Source organism: Bombyx mandarina, chromosome 02, assembly GCF_030267445.1.
Source record: "Bombyx mandarina strain Sakado chromosome 02, ASM3026744v2".
NCBI classification, from domain to species: Eukaryota; Metazoa; Arthropoda; class Insecta; order Lepidoptera; family Bombycidae; genus Bombyx; species Bombyx mandarina.
The window spans coordinates 6,354,317-6,379,232 of NC_143209.1; the positions used below are offsets into that span (position 1 = coordinate 6,354,317).

General features: G+C 37.0%; 2 protein-coding genes and 1 non-coding gene across 4 annotated transcripts; 2 read left to right on the forward strand and 1 right to left on the reverse strand.

Annotated features, from left to right (window-relative positions):
• Positions 1-814: 814 nt before the first annotated feature.
• Smox (Smad on X) lies at positions 815-17,981 on the forward strand. Its single transcript, XM_028177960.2, has 12 exons — positions 815-1,156; positions 4,264-4,357; positions 4,871-4,976; positions 6,444-6,546; positions 7,656-7,742; positions 9,679-9,758; positions 11,409-11,595; positions 12,415-12,512; positions 14,002-14,109; positions 15,286-15,430; positions 16,008-16,133; positions 16,748-17,981. Exons 1-11 carry the CDS (start codon positions 954-956, stop codon positions 16,129-16,131), a joined length of 1,335 nt encoding a protein of 444 aa, XP_028033761.2. The 5' UTR covers positions 815-953; the 3' UTR covers positions 16,132-16,133; positions 16,748-17,981.
• A 1,516-nt stretch (positions 17,982-19,497) lies between these two features.
• LOC114245725 (U2 spliceosomal RNA) lies at positions 19,498-19,690 on the forward strand. The gene has a single exon (XR_003624789.1). It is a non-coding gene; the product is annotated as a U2 spliceosomal RNA (small nuclear RNA).
• A 401-nt stretch (positions 19,691-20,091) lies between these two features.
• LOC149503415 (E3 SUMO-protein ligase ZBED1-like) lies at positions 20,092-22,708 on the reverse strand. Of its 2 annotated transcripts, none has more exons than XM_089733780.1 (2): positions 22,571-22,708; positions 20,092-22,147 (listed from the first exon to the last, which is right to left on the reverse strand). In XM_089733780.1, exon 2 carries the CDS (start codon positions 22,140-22,142, stop codon positions 20,151-20,153), a length of 1,992 nt encoding a protein of 663 aa, XP_089589906.1. In that variant the 5' UTR covers positions 22,143-22,147; positions 22,571-22,708; the 3' UTR covers positions 20,092-20,150. The 2 variants fall into 2 exon arrangements, with proteins under 2 accessions (XP_089589906.1, XP_089589903.1); XM_089733777.1 differs by having other exon boundaries at positions 22,562-22,704.
• Between the last annotated feature and the right edge of the window lie 2,208 nt (positions 22,709-24,916).

Below are 24,916 nucleotides of genomic sequence, written 5' to 3' on the forward strand. Positions count from 1 at the left end.
TTATTTATGTTAGGCGGTGTATCTACATGCAATCCTTAAGCACCATTATAATTAGTAAATTTAAAAAAAATTGCGTTTTCTAGGTCATTGAACTCTTACATTTGAAGCAGTCATGGCCACGAATGCGAAACGTTGCAAATGATAATTTATTTATACAAAGTACGCTTTTCTCTGTGCTATGTAAAATTTTGATCATAGAACTATATCTTACATACTAAAGAATGTATAGATTGTTAGTTGTAATTTTGAATAAAACACACAATCCCGCCTACAAATAATGAAAGTCAATAAATAGGTTAATAATGAATCATTATTATTGTTTGTCAAAATAATTGGTAATTTAACTACTTGAAATTTATGACTGTTTCCGATACTTTCCATAACTACAAATAAATGGCTGACTATAAAAGAATTAAAATTTTGCAACAGCCAGTGTCAATGGCAAGGAAAACAGTCGAGAAATTTATTTCCGTGATGTAGATCAAAACCAAAAATATAATATGAGTTAACTACAAATGAGTTTACTGAAAAAGGAAAAAAAAACTAACCAGTTTTATTTATTTCTTCAATATAAAACGTTTCTTCGCGAATAACTGGCACAATGACAACGAAAAACAATTGAAATTTAAAACTTCCTCCATTTTTTTGAAATCTCCGACATTTCAAGAATTCAACAGATAATATTAGAAATTCTCATTATCCAGTAAAGCATTCACTCTTTAGACGATTCTTAAATCGATTCAGCAAGCAAAAGGTTTTTGAACTTGTAAATTGACAGAAAAATTTGTCAATACATCTATGACTGCCTTTCATGTGTCAATGTCAAAAATCGTCAAAATGGCCGATTGCATCTAAATATGGAACCTATATAATAACATTGTGCGACAATAAAGATATTTTTTGTCGAATAATACTTTTCTGAACTTAATGACATAGCTAACAAAGTGTACGGTATGTTCCCGTTAACTCCGCCGGTCGTGAAGCGATTGTTGGGCTGGAAAAAAGGACCCGAGGGATCGTCGGCCGCAGAAGATAAATGGTCCGAGAAGGCCGTAAAGAGTTTGGTAAAAAAATTAAAGAAAAGCGGGGCTTTAGAAGAGTTAGAAAGGGCAATCTCGAGTCAGAACAGTCATACGAAATGCGTTACGATACCCAGGTGAGTCGTAGTAAATTCTGTTTATTGTACAATCGTTCTAGTACGATGACATTTCCGGCCAAATGTCTTGGGAGTCTTGAACATGAGATTTTTAACTTCCTGAAATAAGATCTAGTCTCCTTTGTTTGAACTGCTCGCAACTTTGATGCCGATAAACGCAGTAATTTAAATTTAAAGGTGAAGTAGTCTAGTTTTAAGAAATTTATATAATGCAAAATTGCAAAAATTCTCAAAAATCTAACTTGAAACAAATTTATTCGCAAGCTAAAAATCAGCTGATTTTTTCCGGCATTGAAATTCACGTTCGGAAATTCGAAGTTGAATATATTCGTCGTATAATCCGACCAAATCCGATTATCTATATTAAAAGCATGTTTCGCGAAAATGGCGTCATCTCGCTTTTAGTAGGATAACAAAGTACAGGACGCAAAATCGAAAAGGTCAAGACACCGTCAAAACAATCGAATCTTTTGTCAATATGGCTGCCGTATTTTGATGTAGCGAATTTTTCATTTCCTGTCCTTTAAAAAAATACAAAGGCATTAATCGTTCTATTGTTTGTCATACGAAACCGGACGTGTTTCGCAAAATTTCGCGAGTGATTTTGAGTAACAAAATGAAGTGGTTATACGAAAAAAATTGTCATAATTAAACAAGGTAAGAGTTCTTGTTGTTCGTTAATTTATGCAAAAAATACGGCTTTCGGCAATAAATACGTATCATACACCAGTTTTTCATTTAATTTGAATTAGAATTGGAATCCACTCGTCATTGTTACAATTTAACTACATTGTAAAAATTGAAGAGCAAAAAAGCCATTGACTATCACATGTATTTGACTTGAGATGTCATTGCACTGGAATTTCGCAGTGTATATTGGTTTCCAAGAAGTTAGAATTAGAAATTAAAGTATTTAGAAGTTTTTTTTTTTTAAATAATAATATACAAATTGTTATTTCCTAAACAATCGAGGAAATTGATTACAAGATAATAAAATACATATTCATAAGTCATTGTTATCCAATGCCATTTAAACAATAAGTACAAAACTGTGAATTAATTGCCTAACTTATTGGATTTAATTATTTCAATAGGTTATTGGGCTCATGGTCTATCTTTTTTTACTGTCAACAATTATGAGTAATCGTGCGTATAGCTCTAAGCTACCACTGGAAACTGAACAAAAAATTTCCATGTTAAGGATTCCGCAGCACAGTAATAAAAATGTAGCATTTATAATTTGTTCATGTCTGTCTGTATGCCCCAAATGTTTGCGAATCTCTTATGTACGTAATTACTATTTTGTTGTTTCTCAATGCAAAATTCCCTCACTGCTGAGGATTGTGACCAAATGTGACTTTCCTCCTCCTCCTTGGTCATGGGTGGCATGGACCACATGGTATAGACTACCACTAGCCAATTTCTTAACCAGATCTGAACAGATGGCTGGTGTTCTGCCCACAGGGCGCTTTCCTTCTATGTATAATTATGAGCTTCTCTAATTCATGTCGGGGAACATTCTTACTGAAAGTCAAAATAAACTCTAGCTGTTTTACTGGTTACAAGAAGAACCACAGTCCTGAAAAGAACTGCAGCAACAAATTAGCAATTATGTTATGACCATTATTCTAAAAGTAATATGATTCCAATTTCAACATATTGATTGATAATGTTTATGAAAGTCAGTGGTGCCATATGCTCTCGCTTGCTTGGAAGCAAGTATTTCATAAATTGGATGGTTGTACTACACTGTTTGGACTGTTTTTGGAAAACCACCAAGTGGATGGTAATCAAATTTTCCTTTCTATGGTACCTGAAAAGAAAATGTTGTTTGTTTGTAAGCTGTGCATTCATATGTCAGTTATTTTTTTATGTATTGGATCATGCACATTAACATACATTAGAGGACTTAATGATTAAGTCGTGTACCATTCAATGGCATCTAACAAAAATATATTATGTAACTAGCCTTACTCGCCGGCTTCGCTGGGCATTTAAAACTGAGAGAAAGAAAGAGAGAGTATTCTTTCTTGTACACCAAAAAACAAATAAACACTGCGATACATTAAATACAAAAAAGTACAGTTGGCGGTCTTATTGCTAAGAGCAATCTCTTTCAGAGATTCATGGACAAGAATCATTTGGAAACGAATTACGATTGACATTATTATTTATTGTCATTATTATTAGGGAGTCCAACACTCAAATAAATATTATCCTATCCATTAAGTACAGATATTTTCTACATATACGAAGTTTCAAATCAATCGGATGCACGGTTCAGTAATTATAACAGAACGTCCCTAAAAGCCACTGTAGATTTATATATTAGTATAGATTATAGATAGATGCAATGGCTGATTAATAAATAGAAAAAGATTTGCTCTACAATACATGTCTATTAAATTAGCATATAAATACAATAAATATAAATTTAAATATAAATATACATCCTTGCCTCAATAATCCTCAATGCTGAGGGTCGTGGCCTCATGGGGCTCTCTTGGGAAAGGAAGCAAATAATAGCATAAGGAAAAAGAAGCAATAAGTTCGAAGTCGTCGTGGCCTAAAAGATAAGACGTCCGGTGCATTCGTATCGAGCAATGCAACGGTGTTCGAATCCCGCAGGCGGGTACCAATTTTTCTAATGAAATAGGTACTTAACAAGTGTTTACGATTGACTTCCACGGTAAAGGAATAACATCGTGTAATAAAAATCAAACCCCGCAAAATTATAATTTGCGTAATTACTGCTGGTAGGACCTGTTGTGGGTCCGCACGGGTAGGTACCACCACCCCGTCTATTTCTGCCGTGAAGCAGTAATGCGTTTCGGTTTGAAGGGTGAGGTAGCCGTTGTAACTATACTGAGACCTTAGAACTTATATATCTCAAGGTGGGTGGCGCATTTACATCGTAGATGTCTATGGGCTCCAGTAACTACTTAACACCAGGTGGGCTGTGAGCTCATCTAACCATCTAAGCAATAAAACAATTTAAAAAAAAAGTACTATCAACAAAGAATTGTTGAAGTTTGTGACACACAAAATCAGAGTATTTTTTACTAATAAAAATATGAAAAATTATATACGTATGTGGTACATTTCAGGGTGAAGCCGAATGAGAGTGGCATCAACGGACAGTACAGGAAAGGCCTACCGCATGTTGTTTACTGCAGACTCTGGCGTTGGCCTCAGTTACAGGTGAGATGTTGTTCATCACAATGTGTTTTTGATGAAGTGTAATCATCTATTTGACACAATTGGATGGATTTTGCTAGTGGGAGGGCTTATTAAGTAGTAAGTTCTAATGGGTACCTAACTGCCCAGCTCAACTGCGTCATAGGTTCCGAAGTAACTAGCAGGGCTTACATTGTGTAAGTATGGCCTCAATAAATACTTAACACCAAGAGGTCTGTGAGGATGTCATTTTAATACATATTTAAAGCTTATTAATACTCATTACAGGCAGTAATAAAATTAATGAAACACCACCAAAACTGGTGAAGGTCTTGTTGTGTCGGTAAAGTGTGTGCAAAACTACTTGTAATAAACCATCCAGTATCTTCATTGCGATGCCGTGAAGGCGTGCACCAAACAAGTTTTTACAGTTTACTTAACTAAACCTATTTAATAATTATATGTACAGAGAAATTAATGTTCATTTTTGAAAGTTCTGAATATCCTGGTCATGTTATATTTTCTTGATCTTTTAAGAGCCAACATGAACTGAAGCCAGTGGACCATTGCGAGTATGCATACCAGCTGAAGAAGGACGAGGTGTGCATTAATCCTTATCATTACAACAAAATCGATTCGCCTGGTGAGTCTATTTTATTACTCTAAGGAAGTATAATACCTTTATTGTGACAGCTATGGCCAATAGATTGTATTAGCTAAGGCAGTGACTGGGTTGTATCCCTTGCATTGCTGACATCCTACCTCCATGACGACCTGGACTTAGAGTCCATCAATAAGTATCTTCAGTCGGCGTCGATGCGCCACTTCGACGTGCCGAGAACCCTCTTATCGTGGCCGCCGGTAACTACATTCCCGATCCTGCAGACAGAATGGAAAGCAGTCGACGTCGCCCCAAACACGTCATTTCGAGTCCTCCCGATCTACTAACGGTGTTTTTAGGTACCTCGAGCACTGGTCATCGTTCTCGTCGAACCCGTCGCTTGTGACGAAGGGCTCGACGAGTAAATTAACCCTCAGACACAGCCCACTGAGTTTCTCGCCGGATCTTCTCAGTGGGTCGCGTTTCCGATCCGGGTGGTAGATTCTGCGAAGCACTGCTCTTGCACAGGGTCAGTGTTAGCAACCTCGTCAGGTTTAAGCCCATGAGCTCACCTACTAGTTAAGGTTATACTGATATAGCCTCTCAAGGCTAAAAAAAAAAGCTGACATCTTTGAGAGACGATAAGCACTTACCAGCAAGTGGACCATTCTCTTTTTACTATCATAATAAAAAAATGTGGATGTCTATTAATTAGGACAATTAAAATAAATTGTGAATATGAAACATTCAAATTTTTAAAGACAATATTCTAATGGTGACACTTAGAAGTGCTTATCATAAATGATTGTGTATAAATTTTTCATTTTGGTGCTATTAATCACCGATGAGTATCCTGGGTAGGGACTGCTGAAGAATTTGTAGGTATTGATGGGCAAGGAAAAAAAATCAGTTTACTGGTTGCTTATTCTGAACAAGTCTGAATAGATACACCGGAGTGGCAGCGTCAGTCTCAGTATCTCTTGTGAACAGTAAAAATGTGACCTTCTGCTGCTAGTACTATTTCCCTATCATCAGTTCCATTTCACAATCTTCAATCAATCAATCCGACCAATGCCTTTTCATTCCTTTCATTCTCGCTGGTTTTCACGGTGCTGTGACTTATAGAGCCAGCGGCAGAGATTATGTTCCCTTAAGAACATGAGTTAAAATGAAACTGGTTACATTTCGTTTATTCGAACCCCCCCATTAGCGATGGTTAAATTTTAATTATTTTTATAATGATATTGGGAACATCAGAGTGAATATATACAATAAAATGCTGAACTGCATTTTCTGTTATAAAATATGTAGAATAAGAAAACAACATTTAATGGCCTTAATCTAATAAATTTAATTATTATAATATTTTAACCAAATTGAACTTACTTTTTACTGAATGTCTGACTTCACTGAATGACACTCAAGAAAAATTCATTTATAAATACTACAAGAGTTTAAAATAATAAAGGTTTTTCTTTACATATTTGTAATGTGATGGTGTTGTTTCAGCTCTTCCCCCGATCCTGGTGCGTCGCTGTAGCGAGGGCGAGGTCCGCGCCCCTCCGCCCTACACCGACTACCACCAGCCAATACTGCACGAGCACCCTGACGTGTGAGTATATACAACATTATAGAGAGAGAGAGAGAGAGAATACACTTTATTGCACACCAAAACACAATTTACATTCAAAGACAATAAAAAAAGCAGACACATTTGTACAATAGGCGGTCTTATCGCTAAAAGCGATCTCCTTCAGACAACCATTTCATTTACAGAAATTTTTGAAAATATAAAAATATAGCAGGTATGTTACGGTGTACTAAAGACAATAAATACGTTCATCTTACGTACGTAAATCAACTTTATACTTGCGCATTAATATTATATTTTATTTATTTATTTATTGTTAACATAGAAGTAGAAACACAATCATAATTTGCATCTGTGCTTGAACTAAGTGATAAAACTTGTATCTCAAGCAACGGTCCTCCTCGTACAAAGAATACAACAGCTTTGCTTCAAATACACAAAAGTACAAAATTCCTTGATAAAAATTAAAATGAAATTAATGTATTGCTTAAGAGTGACAATATGTGAGCTTAAAATATTACAATCAACAAAAGTGTGATACTGAAATGAATGTATTAATGTGCCCTCTGTGTGTAGTGAGTGTGAGCATGAGTGAATGTAAGAGGGTGTGTGTGGGTGTAATGAAATATTAAGTTATTTAATAAAATTTCAATACCTTTATACATTAACATTTTGCATCCGATTAAATATTGAAGTTCTGCATTTTTTGCTGTTTACGGGATAATAAAATTTAGATGAATTTAAATCTCAACATAACCGGTTTTTTGAATGTCAAAATATGTACATACTCTCAAGGATAGCCAACCAAAGCATACCAATTAATATTTCAATTTTTATTTATTATTATTATTATTATTTTTCTTTTTTTTCTTCTTTTTTTTTATTATAAAAAAAGAACACAATATTCCTAAATAACCTAAAAGTACTTGTTATTATCCGCAACACGCTTCGTCAGATTACAGAAATAGAGTTATCAGCAACATCATCATCATTCCTTCCTATTACCCTCTGCTGGGGTGTAGGGCTCGAATCAAATTTTTCCATTAACATGCTTCGTCAAAAAGTAGAATACTTACTATTAATATTAAGAAGAATTCTTACTAATAATATTGTGTTATAATTATTGACAGTGCCATGCAGTCTGGTACAGGACACAGCGCACTGTATCTCGAGGCTACACTTGCACAACACGTGCCGGGCAACACAACTGTACACGTGTGAGTACTGATTACTTCCTAATCTAAACAGGCAGGTTCAACTAGTGACTGTATTGTTATTTGATCTAAGAACCTTTATAACTTTTTATTGCATTAGATTAATCATCAAGCCTGGTTGGTGGTCATCGATTGTGAGTCCACAGAGCTGATTCATCCTCTGTGTCTTGGTAGTGGTGGATTGCAAAATCAGTACTCGTTTTCATAAAACTATTACGTTAGATAATAAGCTGAAGATACTACAATGGTCCAGTCGATGAAGACTGCACTATCAGAGACATATATGTAGTTTGTAATAATAGGTGTTCGTGTGTGTTTCATTACGTTTCAAAGCTCCTACCGTTATTACCAGGGCTCTGAAACTGCGATACTGTAAGACAAATATTTTTTTGTTTGGAAACTGGCGACATCTTGTAGCGGATGCCCCTAAACTGATGTCTTGTTAAGGTTAAGGCATTTAATTATTGTTTAGTTAAACACAGACAATAAAAAATGAATAAACCATACAAATCTTTATTTGTTATAGACAAATTTATTAAATTTTATCAATTTGTAGTTTCGGAAAATTTGCAAAATACTTCATAAAAAATAAAATATAGGATAGGTAATATGTTACTGCCCTCTACATGAGCAATGAGAAACTAATCGAAGCGGAGTCATCTAGTGGCCGACGCCCGTAAACATTTTTGTTGAGTGCTTGAGTTGCTCATCTATACCTAATTTATGTGTATTATCTATGGTTATTACCTTTGGTTGACTGTTAGAAAATGCCTTAGTAAGTCTACCCATCTGTACAAATATATGAAGTCTAAGAAGCAAATACAAAAAATAAAGTCTGTTGTATATTTTGTAGAAATTGCTTTTATATAGTCGGGGTATATTGATCCGGCACGGGCAGGCAACACCGTCCTGCTCTGTGTTCGCTTAAAGGATTCGCGGCTCTATTAATTAAGACTTTGCCCTCGTGTCTGAAGTTGTGTTCATATTGTGATGTCTATAAGAGATTTATCATATCCACTTCGATAAAGCGGCACGACACGAGAACCCTCTCATCGAGGCCGCCGCTAACTACAGTCCCGATCCTGCGGACGGAATGGAAAGCAGTCGACGTCACCCCAAACACGTCATTTCGGATCCTCCCGATCCACCAACAGTGCTTTTAGGTACCTCAAGCACCGGTCACCGTCCTCTTCAACACCCGTCGCTTGCGACGAAGGGCTCGACGAGTAAATTAACTCTCAGACACAGCCCACTGAGTTTCTCGCCGGATCTTCTCAGTGGGTCGCGTTTCCGAGCCGGTGGTAGATTCTGTGAAGCACGGCTCTTGCTAGGGTTCGTGTTAGCAACATCGTCAGGTTTGAGCCCCGTGAGCTCACCTACTAGTTAAGGTTACGCTGGAATAGCCTCTCTAGGCTACCAGATTAGGTAGGAAAAAAAAAAAATCATATAAATGAAAGTATTGTGTATCGCTACGATCACACCCTGTAGATGCACTCATTTGTACTGGCTGATAACGGGTATAGCGTAAATAGAGTCTCCAACGTAAATAAGAACTTTTGTCACGAGAAACAATAAAATAGATGAGTTTTGTAATATCAAATCAAGCATTATTTTTTTTTAATTAAAGAATCTAGCTGACCCGGCAGACTACGTAGTGCCTCAATCGAAATAAACTTAAAACAATCAAAAGGAATCCGTCCGACGGGGGACACATTAAAGGAAAAACAAAATTGTTATTTTTATTTAATTCCGAGCATTTTCATATTTATCTAACCTTTTAAACCTTCTCTGGACCTCCACAAATAATTAAAGACCAAAATTAGCCAAATCGGTCCAGTCGTTCTCGAGTTTTGGCGAGACTAACGAACAGCAATTCATTTTTATATATATAGATAGATAGATAGATTGTACAGTTGCAGTATGTGTTGCAAAATTTCAGGAGCTCCTCAACAGTGGAGACTCCGCCCCCAGGCTACATTAGCGAAGATGGAGACCCGATGGACCACAATGACAACATGAGTGAGTTTGTATTATTTTTATTATTATTATTATATATCACTTAAGATCTGTCATTCAGTAATAGTCATTTGTCTCAAATTAACAAAAGATATAGTGTAAGACCAACCTATTCTACCTGTTGTTGGAGTAGTTATTTTTACTGTTATAGCCTAGATGAATAAGCTCACGGCCCGTCTGACGTTAAGTGGTTACCGGCATCCAACTTACATGAAGTCACCAGTCCAGGCCGCTATCCAGTCTCCAGGGGGAAACCCTAAGTAGCATTACGATGTAAATTATTATGTTCAAGAGATAAGGTGGTGGTGTTCTAGACGAATAACAGGCAGCCAACTTTTTTTTAATAGTGCCGGTAAATGCAGACGATGAACGACCAAATATCGTGGTGAGAGGTCATCGTAATGGCGTTGGTGCACTATTGGTTTTGTGCGTGCGTGCGTGTATAGTCCGCGCGCGAGCTCCGAGGATTTTTAAGGAATGTTGACGTAATGAGCTAGTGTTGTAATTAGTCGATATTGCGCTATCGATACTAACACATCTTGAGCCTCCGTGCGAGTGTAAATTACAAAATAGTTTTATGAGGGTATTATGTACTTGAAATAAAATAAAAAAAACAACTGATCACGTATGAATTTAATTTAATGAACTGATACTTATTGAACAAAATGAACGTGAAATCTTATTAATTACTCTCGCAATCAGATTAATCAGTAGTTGAAGAATTTGATGTACTCTCCTCTTGATGTCACTCTCCTCACGTACTTCAAGAATAAATGATTCGACAACATCCTCCATTAAGCCATCCTTTTGCTAGTAATATTCCTCTAATGCTAAGACATGGTTATTATGCTAGTGCTCGCCATTCCTTTCTCATCAAATTATATAGCTATTTGTGCAAACAAAAATACTTATAAGAGTAAGCCTATACTAAAAACACACGTAATTAACATTGCTATCGCAAAATTAAAAACAACGAGTCAGTAAGCGCACTCTCATGTTAAGGTCGACACTAGTAGTGGGAGAGTGCGGGGTATGAAGCGACGGTCGGGCGCGGTGCACGCCCGCCCGCTTCCTCAGCCCCCGAATCCTCGGAGCTCGCGCGCGGACTATATGTGTGCGTGCGTGCGTGCGTGTGTGTGTCTGTATCTCTGTATGTACGTAAGAATACTGGAGGCCGTTGTTGTCACGGGTGACCCCTCGCTGCAGAGAGGGCAGGGGGATCGAACTTGAAGGGGGGGGGATGCTTAGTCACATCAAGCAACCACGTGGTCGTCCGTGAACACGAAAACTGTTAAGTGTTTGAAATGTCGGAGGTACTATAAAAACAATAAACAAACCTCCTCCATCCACTCTAATCCCTCAATTTTATTGCTCGATTAGCTGTAGCCGTCTGCTTCGCTGGGCATTTAAAATTAACATTATGATTTGTCACCCCCACAAAGATTCTCATCATTAACGCCCCCGCAACTGGTGTAGGGAGTCCAACGCTCATATAAATATTAGCCTATCCATTAAGTATATGTTTTTTCTACATGGATACCAAGTTTCAAGTCAATCGCATGCACGGTTCAGTAGTTATAACGGAACATCCGAAAAACCACTGTAGATTTATATATTAGCATAGATATATTAAACATAGTTTGTTGGTTACAGACCTCACACGCCTAAGTCCGTCACCAGGCGGCCTGGCGTCCGAGGCCTCGCCGGTTCTGTACCACGAGCCGGCGTTCTGGTGCAGCATCAGCTACTACGAGCTGAACACCAGGGTCGGGGAGACGTTCCACGCTTCGCAACCTTCCATCACGGTCGACGGATTCACCGACCCGAGCAATAGTGAGAGGTTTGTGGACGTCAACCGATCCATTGACGGTGCTTTTAGGTACCACAAGCGCTTGGGGTTTGACGAGTGAATTAACCCACAGACACAGCCCACTGAGTTTCTCGCCGGATCTTCTCAGTGGGTCGCGTTTCCGATCCGGTGGTAGACTCTGCGAAGCGCGGCTCTTGCTAGGGCCAGTGTTAACAATTCTCCGGTTTGAGCCCCGCGAGCTCACCTACACGTCAAGGAGAAGCTGAAATAGCCTCTCAAGGCTATCAGCATAGGTAGGAAAAAAAAAATGGACGACATCATCATATAGTAATCTCTTACTGGTGGTAGGACCTCTTGTGAGTCCGCAAGGGTAGGTACTACCGCCTTATCTGTTTCTGCCGTGGAGCAGTAATGCGTTTCGGTTTGGAGGGCGGGGCAGCCGTCGTAACTATACTGAGACCTTAGAACTATATCTCAAGGTGTGTGGCGCATTCAGTAACCACTTAACACCAGGTGGGCTGTGAGCTCGTCCAAACATCTAAGCAATAAAAAAAATTAGAATAGGCAGGGTGATGGTACCTACCGTGCGGACTCACAACATATCCTATCACTAGTAAAACAGTACCATTGGGATTATTCTAAAAATCTTACCTAAAACAGTATCATTGGCTATTGTTCTATAAACACAGATCTCACTTTATCTTGAGTCCCGTTGTAATGTCAAACACTTAAAACCGCCATGAACTCACCTGGTAATGAAGATCCAAAATAATTATAATATCACTTAAATATATATATAAACATGTGCACCTTCCCTTATTTTAAATTAATTAATATTTTCGTCGCCAGATTTTGTCTCGGCCTGCTTTCGAACGTGAACAGGAACGAAGTCGTGGAGCAAACGCGCAGACACATCGGGAAAGGAGTCCGGCTGTACTATATAGGGGGTTCGTTTACATGCTTTTCATATACAGAGTGGTGGTCAATAAATGTCCACGATTGACTTCCACGGTGAAGGTATCACATCGTATAATAAAAATGAAACCCGCAAAATTATAATTTGTGTAATTACTGGTGGTAGGCCTTCTTGTGAGTCCGCGCGGGTAGGTACCACCACCCTACCTATTTCTGCCGTGAAGCAGTAATGCGTTTCGGTTTGAAGGCTGGGGCAGTCGTTGTGATCAGACTTGAGACCTTAGAACTTATATCTCAAGGTGGGTGGCACATTTACGTTGTAGATGTCTATGGGCTCCAGTAACCACTTAACACCAGGTGGGCTGTGAGCTCGCTCACCCATCTAAGCAAAAAAAATGTATATATATATACAGAGTGTTCAAAAATAAACGATTTTATATACAAGGATGTCCTAGAAAAAATGGATAATCCTGGAACACTTCATAGTAGCGCTATTGGGGACACAAAATAAAAAAATAAAATTCTCAGGTAGTACCCAAATTATGTATTTTTTTAAAAAAGTTGTTTTTTTTTTTTATTACCACCCACCTTGAGATATAAGTTCTAAGGTCTCAAGTATAGTTACAACGGCTGCTCCGCCCTTCAAACCGAAACGCATTACTGCTTCACGGCTAAAATAGGCGGGGCGGTGGTACCTACCCGCGCGGACTCACAAGAGGTCCTACCACCAGTAATTACGCAAATTATAATTTTTGCGGGTTTGATTTTTATTACACGATGTTATTCCTTCACCGTGGAAGTCAATCGTGAACATTTGTTAAGTACGTATTTCTTTAGAAAAATTGATACCCGCCTGCGAGAATCGAACACCGGTGCATCGCTACATACGAATGCACCGGACGTCTTATCCTTTAGGCCACGACGACTTATGATATTTGCCATACTGCTGTGCATTTCTGGAATATACAACAGATACAAATAAATGAAATCCATAGGCTTTTTGGTGCTATAATATTCTACATGGCCTATACTAAGGAATATGCAGGAAATCGTAGAGCCGTGCCTGTGAACTCATCTACGCTTTAGGGCGAAGCTGATATACCTTCTCAAAGCTACCAGCACAGGCAAGAAAAAAAAAGTTACGGGTTTGATAGCTGGTCGGGGTCGCTGAAAAGAAATTGGTGTTTGAAATCTGTAGTCATCTGGCAAATCCTCGGGTGCCAAAAAACGACATTTATTACTGGTGGTAGGACCTCTTGTGAGTCCGCACGGGTAGGTACCACCGCCCTGCCTACTTCTGCCGTGAAGCAGTAATGCGTTTCGGTTTGAAGGGTGGGGCAGCCGTTGTAACTATACTGAGACCTTAGAACTTATATCTCAAGGTGGGTGGCGCATTTACCTTGTAGATCTCTATGGGCTCCAGTAACCACTTAACACCATGTAGGCTGTGAGCTCGTCCATCCATCTAAGCAATAAAAAAAGCTCGTGTGAAGATAATCATATATATTTGTTGTGTTGCAGGTGAGGTCTTCGCAGAGTGCCTGAGCGACTCCTCGATATTCGTGCAGAGTCCGAACTGCAACCAGCGCTACGGCTGGCATCCGGCCACCGTTTGTAAAATACCACCAGGTAAAGCCATTTTTTTTTTCCTACCGACGCCGAAAGTTCGGTTTTCCTCCCGCTGTACAGGGAAGAAAGTGTAACTTTTCCTCCCTGGGTACTGACAAGTGCGCATGCGCGTTAGTGTCTACGTCTGCTCTCACGCACCTAAAATTCTCCGCCATTGTTGTGCTCGGGTAATTTGCAATATTGTGTTTAGTGTAAAAGTGAAATAAACAAAAGGCAATAAAATTTAATAGTGAAGTATTAAACAAAGATGAGTTCATCAGATAGTTCTTATTCAATTAGTAGTAGTTTATTTAAAAGTTAAAAAACCGTTAAATTGTTTTTTTTATTAATGTGGGGGCTCCGCCCTGCCATCCCCCCGCAAGGGCTTCGCCTCTGGACCCCGTCTCGGCACTCCACGGGTGCTAAGTTTTTTACAATGTCGAACTTTCGGCCTGGTAGGAGAAAAAATTGTATGTGCACCGCGGGAAAAAAGTAGGACATCTATGTAGAAATGTACTATTTTCGTCTTCTTTTTTTGTTGTTTAGTTGGGTGGACTAGCTCACGGACCACCTGGTGCTAAATGGTTACCGGAGCCCATAGACATCTACAACGTAAATGCGCCACACACCTTGAGATATAGTTCTAAGGTCTCAGTATAGTCACAACGGCTGCCCCACCCTTCAAACCGAAACGCATTACTGCTTCGCGGCAGAAATAGGCAGGGCGATGGTACCTACCCGCGCGGACTCCAAGAAGTCCTACCACCGGTAATTACGCAAATTATAATTTTGCGGGTTTCGATTTTTATTACACGGTGTTATTCCTTCACCGTGGAAGTCAATCGCGAACATTTGTTGAGTACGTATTTCATTAGAAAAATTGGTACCCGCCTGCGGGATTCGAACACCGTTGTTGCATCGCTACATACGAATGCACCGGACGTCTTATCCTTTAGTCCATGACGACTTCAAAACTTATCTGTGACTTGTCCAGCGCCATGTGGAGTGTATTGTGGTGATATCAATAGAATTACCTCTAAATAGTTACTCTGGTGTACACCCTTATTAAGGAACCTCTGCATTGGTACCATCACACTCCAGACTCTGCTCTCGGTATCATCGAAGTCCACCTCACCGACTCCTCTGTCTTCGACAGCCACAATAGCCTAAAAGCGTTTCCGTCCTAACACGTTCCAGGTTGCAACTTGAAGATATTCAATAATCAAGAATTCGCGGCCCTCCTGTCGCAGTCTGTCTCGCAGGGGTTCGAAGCCGTCTTCCAACTGACCAGGATGTGCACAATACGAATGAGCTTCGTCAAGGGGTGGGGGGCTGAATACAGGTAAGACCTCGATCAAGTCCCAATCGTATAATGAGTTAAACGATTTTGATCTCAAATCACATAGTAATAAAGGTCAAAGTGAATTCCACCAGCTATTTCCGTTAAGGCAACTGTCTCACATCATACTGTCTTATGAGAGTCATTGAATTTAAAATGAACTGACTAACTAACATCATAAATTTATTAAAATCAAACCCGCAAATTTACAATTTGCGTAATTACTGGTGGTGGGACCTCTTGTGAGTCCGCGCGGGTAGGTACCACCGCCCTGCCTATTTCTGCCGTGAAGCAGTAATGCGTTTCGGTTTGAAGGGTGGGGCAGCCGTTGTAACTATACTGAGACCTTAGAACTTATATCTCAAGTTGGGTGGCGCATTTACGTTGTAGATGTCTATGAGCTCCAGTAATCACTTTACACCGGGTGGGCTGTGAGGTCGTCCACCCATAAAATAAATATGCAATAAATAAATAAAACGCAATGTAATACTCAACTTGTGCGCGAGGTCAACGCCCCGCGCGGCTACGTCTTACATTGCTGTTTCGTAAATAAACTAACATTAACTGGTTTTTTTTACAGACGGCAAACTGTAACTTCAACTCCGTGTTGGATCGAGCTGCATCTCAACGGTCCACTTCAGTGGCTGGACAGAGTCCTCACACAGATGGGCTCTCCGCGCCTGCCGTGCTCCTCTATGTCCTAGATGTGAGTCATACTGTCACATTTTGTAGCCAGAGCAGGAAGAGTTTAAGTCGTCGCGGCCTAAAGGATAAGACGTCCGGTGCATTCGTGTCGAGCGATGTACCGGTGTTCGAATCCCGCAGGCGGGTACCAATTTTTCTAATGCAATACGTGCTCAACAAATGTTCACGATTGACTTGCACGGTGAGGGAATAACATCGTGTAATAAAAATAAAAACCCGCAAAATTGTAATTTGTATAATAACATTAAAAAAAAAAAAAAAAAGAATTAGTGCCGGTAGGACTTATTGTGAGCTCGCACGGGTAGGTAACCCCTTCCTATCTCTGTCTGCCGTGAAGCACTTGCTTTCCGGTTTGTAGGGTGGTAGGGTGAGACGATTATACACGGTTGCATATTGAATGTGCGGTAGGCAACGGCTTCGATCTGACCCCGGCGTTGATGATGTCCATGGGCGACGGTGACCACTCACCATCATGGTGAGTATGCTCGTATGCCTAAAAAACAATGTACTTCAATAACCTATATACAGTTTTCGGCTTGCTATAACCGTTTGTGGAACACCCTGTATACACGAATAGCGTGTTTACTAAATTAACTCATAAAATTTGCTTTTCAGTTTATACGCGATAACATACTCAATAATGGAGGCGAATGAGGTGAGTTTAGCTCAACCAGAACATAATTCTACAGTGGAGTATTAAGTTATATATTCTACAAATATATATAATTATAAATATAGAGTTTCTACTATAGCATGTCCATGGAAACATGTGATCGAAATTCGACCGTATTCACTGAAACTACAAGGTTTAATTTTTTCGATTCCATTCTCTCATTCCTCATTAACTCAATTTCGACGAACCGGATTTTTTTTATTATTGACAACCCTAAAGTTGGTCAATAGTTACTAAACTAACTGAGAAATAAAAGAGAAAAAACGGTACTTAGTTTTATGTAGTACACGCATAAGAAACATGAATATTGGATTTGATTGACGCAAGAATGTTAGCTTCATTCAAAATTGAGATAAAAAAAAAACTGTAATAACAAGATTGTATCAGTTTATGTGTCTTCATTGGGAATATGAAATGTGAACACATTTAAAAAAAAATCAACATTATTGTCACTCAAAGAAGAAAAAATTTACAGCCAGCCTTGTGGTTCTAGTGAACAGAAAAAAATACCATATAAATATATGTTTTCTTTTTTAATTCTATTTATATATGTCGTTAGTTGTGTTTTAGACGTTTATTAATTGTTATCACTTACGATCGGATGGTCGTGTCGTTTTCTATTATTAAGCGTTGAAAAGATTGGTTAAAAACCTTGCATGATTTTGGTATTACAGATTATATTATGAACGGCCATCTTGAAAAATGTTGTTATACAAAAAAAAAAAAATGTTGCTCTATTCTAAAACGCAACTGACGTACATCACATTTGCCATTGTATAAATGCATTTAATTATATTTCATTAGGTTATTATATTGTTTTTTTTTTAGTAATTAATATTTTTTAGCTTTGACAGAATGTAATCATTTCTCTAAGAATAATTACAATAACACTTATTAAGGAAATGTTATATATTTTTACATTGTAGCCAGTCGGTTAGTTTTAAAGGCGATGTGAATTCCCTATGAAAGCTTATACAATTTAATAAATCACTCATGATATAATTTTCCACTGTCATGTGAAATTGACACCATCGTCTCAAAATAGCCAAAGAAAATAATAAGTACTTGTCAATTAGAAAAAAAAAAAAACAAAAACTATACCACCTTTGCAACTAATCGACTAAAATTTCAAAAATTTGAAACGAGATTCTATATAGCAATAAAACTGTACAAAAAGTTTATAATTAATGAATAATATCGATTATTCTATATCGATTCTACATCACAATTGATTAGTAATTATTTTCATAAATTGAAAAATTGATTATTTTAGTGTTTAAGATGAAAATGTTTGTAGATTAAATTCTTATTTGCATTGTGGATGCTGAATCGAGAAGTAATTTGATCTATTACAATAATAATGGCTCTACCATTTGATCTTTTTTTACGAAATAAAATCCATTGAGACGTACTCTGTGCTATTTTAGAGATGTACCCTAAAGAGTACAGTAATTATATAAAACTTTAATTCGAAGTTAGCAAAAAAAACCAAATCAATTCATATTTTTTTCGTGTCTATTATGATATTAAAAAGTCTGAGACAGGCTAAAAGGTCGTGTAACCAATGGACGTAAACGAAAAAATTAAATAACTTCGTTAACGATTGATAATTTATGATATGCTTATATGTGCAAATAATTATACCAGCATAATTATAGCATATATTTATCATTGCATATATTAGCATACATATATTAGCACATGTGCGTTTGTTATTTTCTATCCCAAATCTACTTGACGTATTTTGAGATGGACCATTTGAAGGTGTTTATTTTTTTTTCATTCAAATATCTCGCATCTACAATATAAATGACAATTTTTACACGTAGATTTTTTAATATTAGTCATACATATATATTTATACAATACGTTATTAAAAATATCACAATTTTTAAATGTATTTTTTTAAAGAAATAACATAGTTTTTTTTTGCTGTAATTTATATGATAGTTCTTGTGTACGTTTGATAGATGTTAGCGTCTTAATATGTTTTTGTATGTATTTGTAAACTGAAAGAGTTTGTAACTTGGAAAATAAGGAACGTTTTTTTTTTCAAGTACAGGACGAGGGAATAGGCCTCAGAGTCCCCTGATAAGCTAAATTAAGTATGTGGTGTGCTGACCTTGACGTATCTTAAAATTTGGTGGTGCAAAAAGTATTTACATTTCCGTTGATGGCAGACCTTTGATTTGTGGCCCTAATACCTATACTACTGAAACTAATAATGATAAGGTGTAAATGGGTATATATTTTGTAAAATATCGTACTTTTTCCGTATTCTATGATGTCACCTCGAAAGTTCCGCGACCTCGATTCGAAGGTCGTTGTCGCCTCTGAAGAGAAATAACGTCAACTAATCGCCATTTTGAAGGATTTATTTTTAAATTAAGAATAACGAATTTTGTTCAAAGTTGAAGTTCCGAGGAGGCTTCATACAATATGGAATGTAAGTGAAATTAAAACTGTCATAATTTTAAATTTAGAATGAAAATTAAACTGCACATCGATTTGGCGACCACGGTTACAGTTTGTTAAGTTTCCTATGTCGGATAAGAGATGGCGCTGTAGCACTAGCCAATGTCATCGCAGTTATGTCGATAGATGGCGTTGCGCATTTACGTCCCGTTTTCTGAATCGCGCTGACGAGATGCTCTCTGTTTGAATGACTTCTTGTCGCACACCAGTCTGTGGTATCGCTTCTCGGCCTTTTGGCTAAGATCAAAGTGTAGTATCTGTTCTTTTCAGCTTAATATCTGAAAGTTCCCTCATTGAGGGACCAGTATATTAAACTGATTTTTGTAAAACGACGGGATGTTCGGGGCTCGCTCCACTCCCGTCACGGGTCGGCCCGGCATTGCAGTGCCGCCGGGATCGGCCCTCAGAATTCTATCATCACTCTTAATGAAGTCAAAAATATTTTCCATAATGCTCAAAGAAAATCGTGCCTTTTTGGTTCATTTTCTCGCAAGTGCATACTTTTCAGGATCTACCACCGGATCTAAAATTCGACCCACTGAGAAGGAGAATCTGGCGAGAAACTCAGTGAACTAGGTCTTCGACTCAATGGTCGATCCTAGGGATGGACGTTTAAAATATACATCGATGTTTTTTTCGATGTGATGCATCGATCGGTCACATCGATGGTAATACGATGTATTGGGAAATACATCGATGGTAATACGATGTATTGGGAAATACATCGATGGTAATACGATGTATTGGGAAATACATCGATGTTTCTTATATATCGATTGTTTTAGGTTAGGCATTAATTAAAACAAAAATATGTATTAATCAGGAAATATATGTATTAAAATTAAAAATCACCGAGACAACACATTTTTTTTACATATTCCAATATTTTTTGTCAATGCTATGTAAAAACAAAAGTTTGCTTAATCTCTTCCCCTTCAGCCGGTTTCTTTGTTCAGTCATAACTAGCCCTGCCTGTGAAAAAAGTTTTTCTGAAGGGACTGACGTGCCAACTATTGTTAAATACTTAAAAGCTATTTTGTACAGCTTCGGGAATTGTATTTTGTAATCTCTCCAAATTTCTAACGGATTTTCTTTAAGTCTTCCAACAGGAGTTCGGAGATAAACGGAAAGTTCGTCAGACAAAACGTCTTCAGATTTGTTAATTTTCCAGTTACGATGCACTAACTTATGGTGATCAGTCCATAATGAAAAGGCCTCTTCATTTTTATCGGACTTGTCAGAATCGGACTCAGGTTCTTCATTGCTATGCAAATTCTTCTTCATTAAATCTTTAATTTTCGTAACAGCATTCGAACAAGCTATCGGATCATTGAAATGCATTCTTTTAAACCGTGGATCTAAAATACTTGCGATAGCCAGAGCATTCACATGTTCTATTGAACCCATTCTTTTATTTATTTCATTAATAGCAAGTTTCTGCACCTCTTTCGCTACGGGATCTTCTATAACAGCTGAAGTTATTTTAGAGAGCATGCAACGAACTAAGGGAATAATTTTACTACTTGTGCAGTATTTATCACCTGAAATTTCTTTTGTAGCCGCTTCTAAGGGTCGCAATACCATGATGACAGACGATACAGTAGATATTTCCGATGCACTCAGCATTGCAGGTGCTCTAGGGTGGCGGAAGAGAATATCATTTATGACACTACGGAGTTCTAGAAATCTTTGTAACATATAATATGTACTGTTCCAGCGAGTATCCACGCTTTGTATTAATTTTACCTCAGCTGCTCCAGCAGAAGACTCCGTAGCCGCAGCAGTAGCTTTACGTAATTCATCACTAGCAATGCAACTCTGTTTAAACCAAGTCACTATTGATTTTACTTTAGAAACAATGTTTCTCCACTCAATACATATCATTGTGCCTTCAGCCACCAAATTCAGAGTATGGGCAAAACATGGGATGTGTTTCCTTCTACCAAACGCTAATTCGATCGCCTTAACTATATTGGCTGCGTTGTCAGTAACAACAGCTGTTACATTCTCTTGATCGATTTTCCAGTCTTGACATACCTTTAAGAGAATTTCAGAAAGATAATCTGATGTATGTCTTTCATCCAATTCGTACACACCTAAGGTGACTGAATATAGTTCAATGTCTATTCCGAAATGTGCTGTGATGCCCAAAAAACTTTTCATATTCAAGGTATCCGACCAAATATCTGTTGTTAGGGTTATATCTTCTATAGAGGACAACATTTTCTTAATTGTTTCTGAAATTACTTCATATTTATCGTCCAGCCAGCGTCTTAGAGTTGTTCTACTCGGGAGCTTATATTGAGGAGCAACTGTTTTCATTAGAGTTTTGAAGCCTTCGTTTTCAACGATTGAGAATGGCTGATGGTCTTTGCAAATCATGAATAACAAACAGTTGTTCAGTTTCCTTGTCTTCGCTCCAGATTCTGAGTAAGAGGAAATATCTTTAAAAGCGGCCTGTATTGTTCTTTGGCGTTTTAAAGGTGTAACGTTTTCGTCTAAGTCTGAATCAATGGTTTCATTTACGGTTTTTGGTAACGGTGCACCGGATCTTTGACTGCCACTGCAACTTGGAACAGGTTGAAACTGAAGTACTCCATCATCCATTTTATTATAAGGCGTAACTTTGGTATCCAGATCCAGAGGATTCGATATTTCGTCTGTAGTAGTTACTGCATTGAATGTAGTTTGTTTCGGCTGAATTTCGAGATAAGCAGCCTTATGAACATTACGAATATGTCCAATTAAGTTCGTAGTGTTTCCAGCAGACTTAATTTCCTTTTGACATAGTTTGCATTTCGTTTTCTTATCGTCAATTTTGTTAAAGAACTGCCAAACGGAACTTTTTTTCTTAGGTCCCATTATAACTGAAAGTAAAAAACAAAACTATATAGGACTGTTTACAGGGAATTTATAATAATACCTATTAACTGCCTAGTAGAATACAAATGTATAAGCCGCATTTTAATCGATAATATTAATATAGTAATTATCGATAACTTGGCATCACTACAATAGATAGTATTATTATTTCACGGTAAAAAATATAACCTTTCAATCAAATCGTATCATATTGCGAAATTAATGCATTCGTCGTAAAGTAGGTACATAATCTTCTCTTTTATATCTTAGTTATAAGCACGCGCAATATAAAACGTAAAATATAATAATTGCTTTGTACTTTTTGACAACAAAACAATGTGTCATTTCCAGTAAAGTTTCACTAGCAAAACCATTATCATTATCACTAAATACATTATTCTATTTATTAATACACATACCTGACATACCTGTTCATAAATTAGTTTCTTTTTTAGATTTAAACAAGGCAAAAACTCGTATCGTAACAAAAACACAATATACATTTACACAGCAGAAACTCGGTCGGCCATATTGTTGTTTTGGTTTAATTAATATTGGCAGCACTGATTATAACGTTTCGTTTCTCTTTTCACTCATAGTATAGTAATCTCATAATTTGCGTACCTAATCGATGCATCGAATGAAAAACATCGATATATATTCGATGTTGAAGTATTTACAATACATCGGTTCAAGACGATGCATCGTTACTATACATCGAGTATTTTAAATAAATCGATGTATATCGTCCATCGCTAGTCGATCCTCCCAAAGAAACCTGTTAACAAAGTCATTTATTTCATTCACTATTTCCAATCCGAATAGCTATTGGAAAATAATTCACAAAGTTAAATATTGTATCCAGATTTGAAATTCGATACTAAATAATAAGCAAATCATAAAATGGCTCATTTACTGCTAAAAAAAATTTCTCTGACATATAATACCAATATTATGCATAGTTAAGTAAATGATGGATCAGTCTTACTTGGGATAGGCATTGCACATGCGATATTTTGTTCAAATGTATGCCCATTTATACATTTAAAATGTGAATAATATTCTTTTTTAATGATTAGGTATCTGAAGTAAAGTTTATTGTTTAATATTGAAATATATTAAATATAGTTTAATATTAAACTATATTACGGTTGCACGACAACATTTTATTGTATTAGTTTTAATAAAAACTTGCTCGAGATATCGTCTTCTCGCATTAAAACTTTATAATCTCAAAACTTTTTAAATTTTACAGGAGAGTGTTTTAAAGGTTTAACATGTGACATTTTTAATATTAATCATCTTTGCAACGTTTATCTTTTAGCTTTTACCAGTTACATTATCTGTCTTTTAAAGTAAGATAAGATTATGTATTAATTTTGTTAATAGTAGTCAAAATATAGGTAAACTAACAAAAAAAAAAAAAAACTAAAACTACCCTCTTTTGACAGTATTTAGAGAGAAAAATACTGGTGATACCAAATGTTTACGCATATTAACTCAATTTCGAATATATTTGGAAATTGTACACTTTTAATGCGAAAAGACGATATGTGAGAAGCGATTGTTATTAAGTAGTGTTTTTGGTGTTCGTTTTTCAAAACGAATCGGGCAGGCGATCGTCGTGAAATGTGAATACGAAGGCGCCCGATCGGATTCCGAAGCGCGGGACTTATTGGCGCGAACCGTACAAGCGTCAACCATTTATCGTATGATAGCGTTGCCAATGATTCTGTTTAATTTACAGGTTTTTTTTTTTGTATATATTTTTTTTTCGTTAACTACCGTATTATCGCTTAATTTCAAAGATAACGTTGCGTCTTGTAACGTAAGCCACCAGGTTGTGAGCGTGAACACTAAGTTTGATTTTACGAAATTTTTTTTTTTGTTTTTTTTTTTTTTTTAATCTAGATTTTAAGACAAACGGATAAGTTGAGAATGCGAATGAGAATGTAACGGGTCAGAGTTCTGAAATGTCGGAATGTAAATGAATGCAATATCAAGGTATGGTGCTAAGCTGTTCGGAAACGGGTGTGTTAATGTCGTGGGATCGCTTCCCGGTATAGAGAAAACGTATTTGATTATATTTTGCGAGACCATTCAAAGGTAACACAGATTCTCGACATCAGAATGACACTTGTTGGTGTATTATAACTTCTTAATATGATATAAATAGGGTTGCCAGATTTTATTTTCAGCCTATAAGGGGCTAATGCTTAAATGGGCAAAAAATATGGGAATTTAGTATTTTTATTATATAGTGACATTCTATATATTTTTTTTATATTTCTCCGAGGAGCAAGTCAGTTTTAACATATTTTTATTGGTTTTACAATAACATATTTATAAAAATCAATACAATTATAATCGTAAGGTTCGATTACGGGTCACAGTCAGTCCCGCTGGGACATTTTAAACTAAGCCTTAAAATACGGGACATCTGGCAACCCTAGGTATAAGATTAATTGGATCTATGTATACACGAAAATGTCGTCTAAAAAATCGAGACTCAAGAAAATATATATAGTGTAGTTTTTTTTTAAACTAGACGCGACCTTGTGCTTCTCTTGTCGAGTATTGTATTAGCTTCCTAAATATCAATTGTGTTTGCGTAAAGCTTTTTAAACTATGTGTACCTCTATTCATTGGAAACAATAAAATTGTGTGCTTTCATTAAAAACTAAGCGCAGTGCGTATAAAATTCCCAAGAATATCCTACGATTTGTGTTGAAAATAAAAAACTAAACATTTATGAATTGTTAACTGTCAGATGA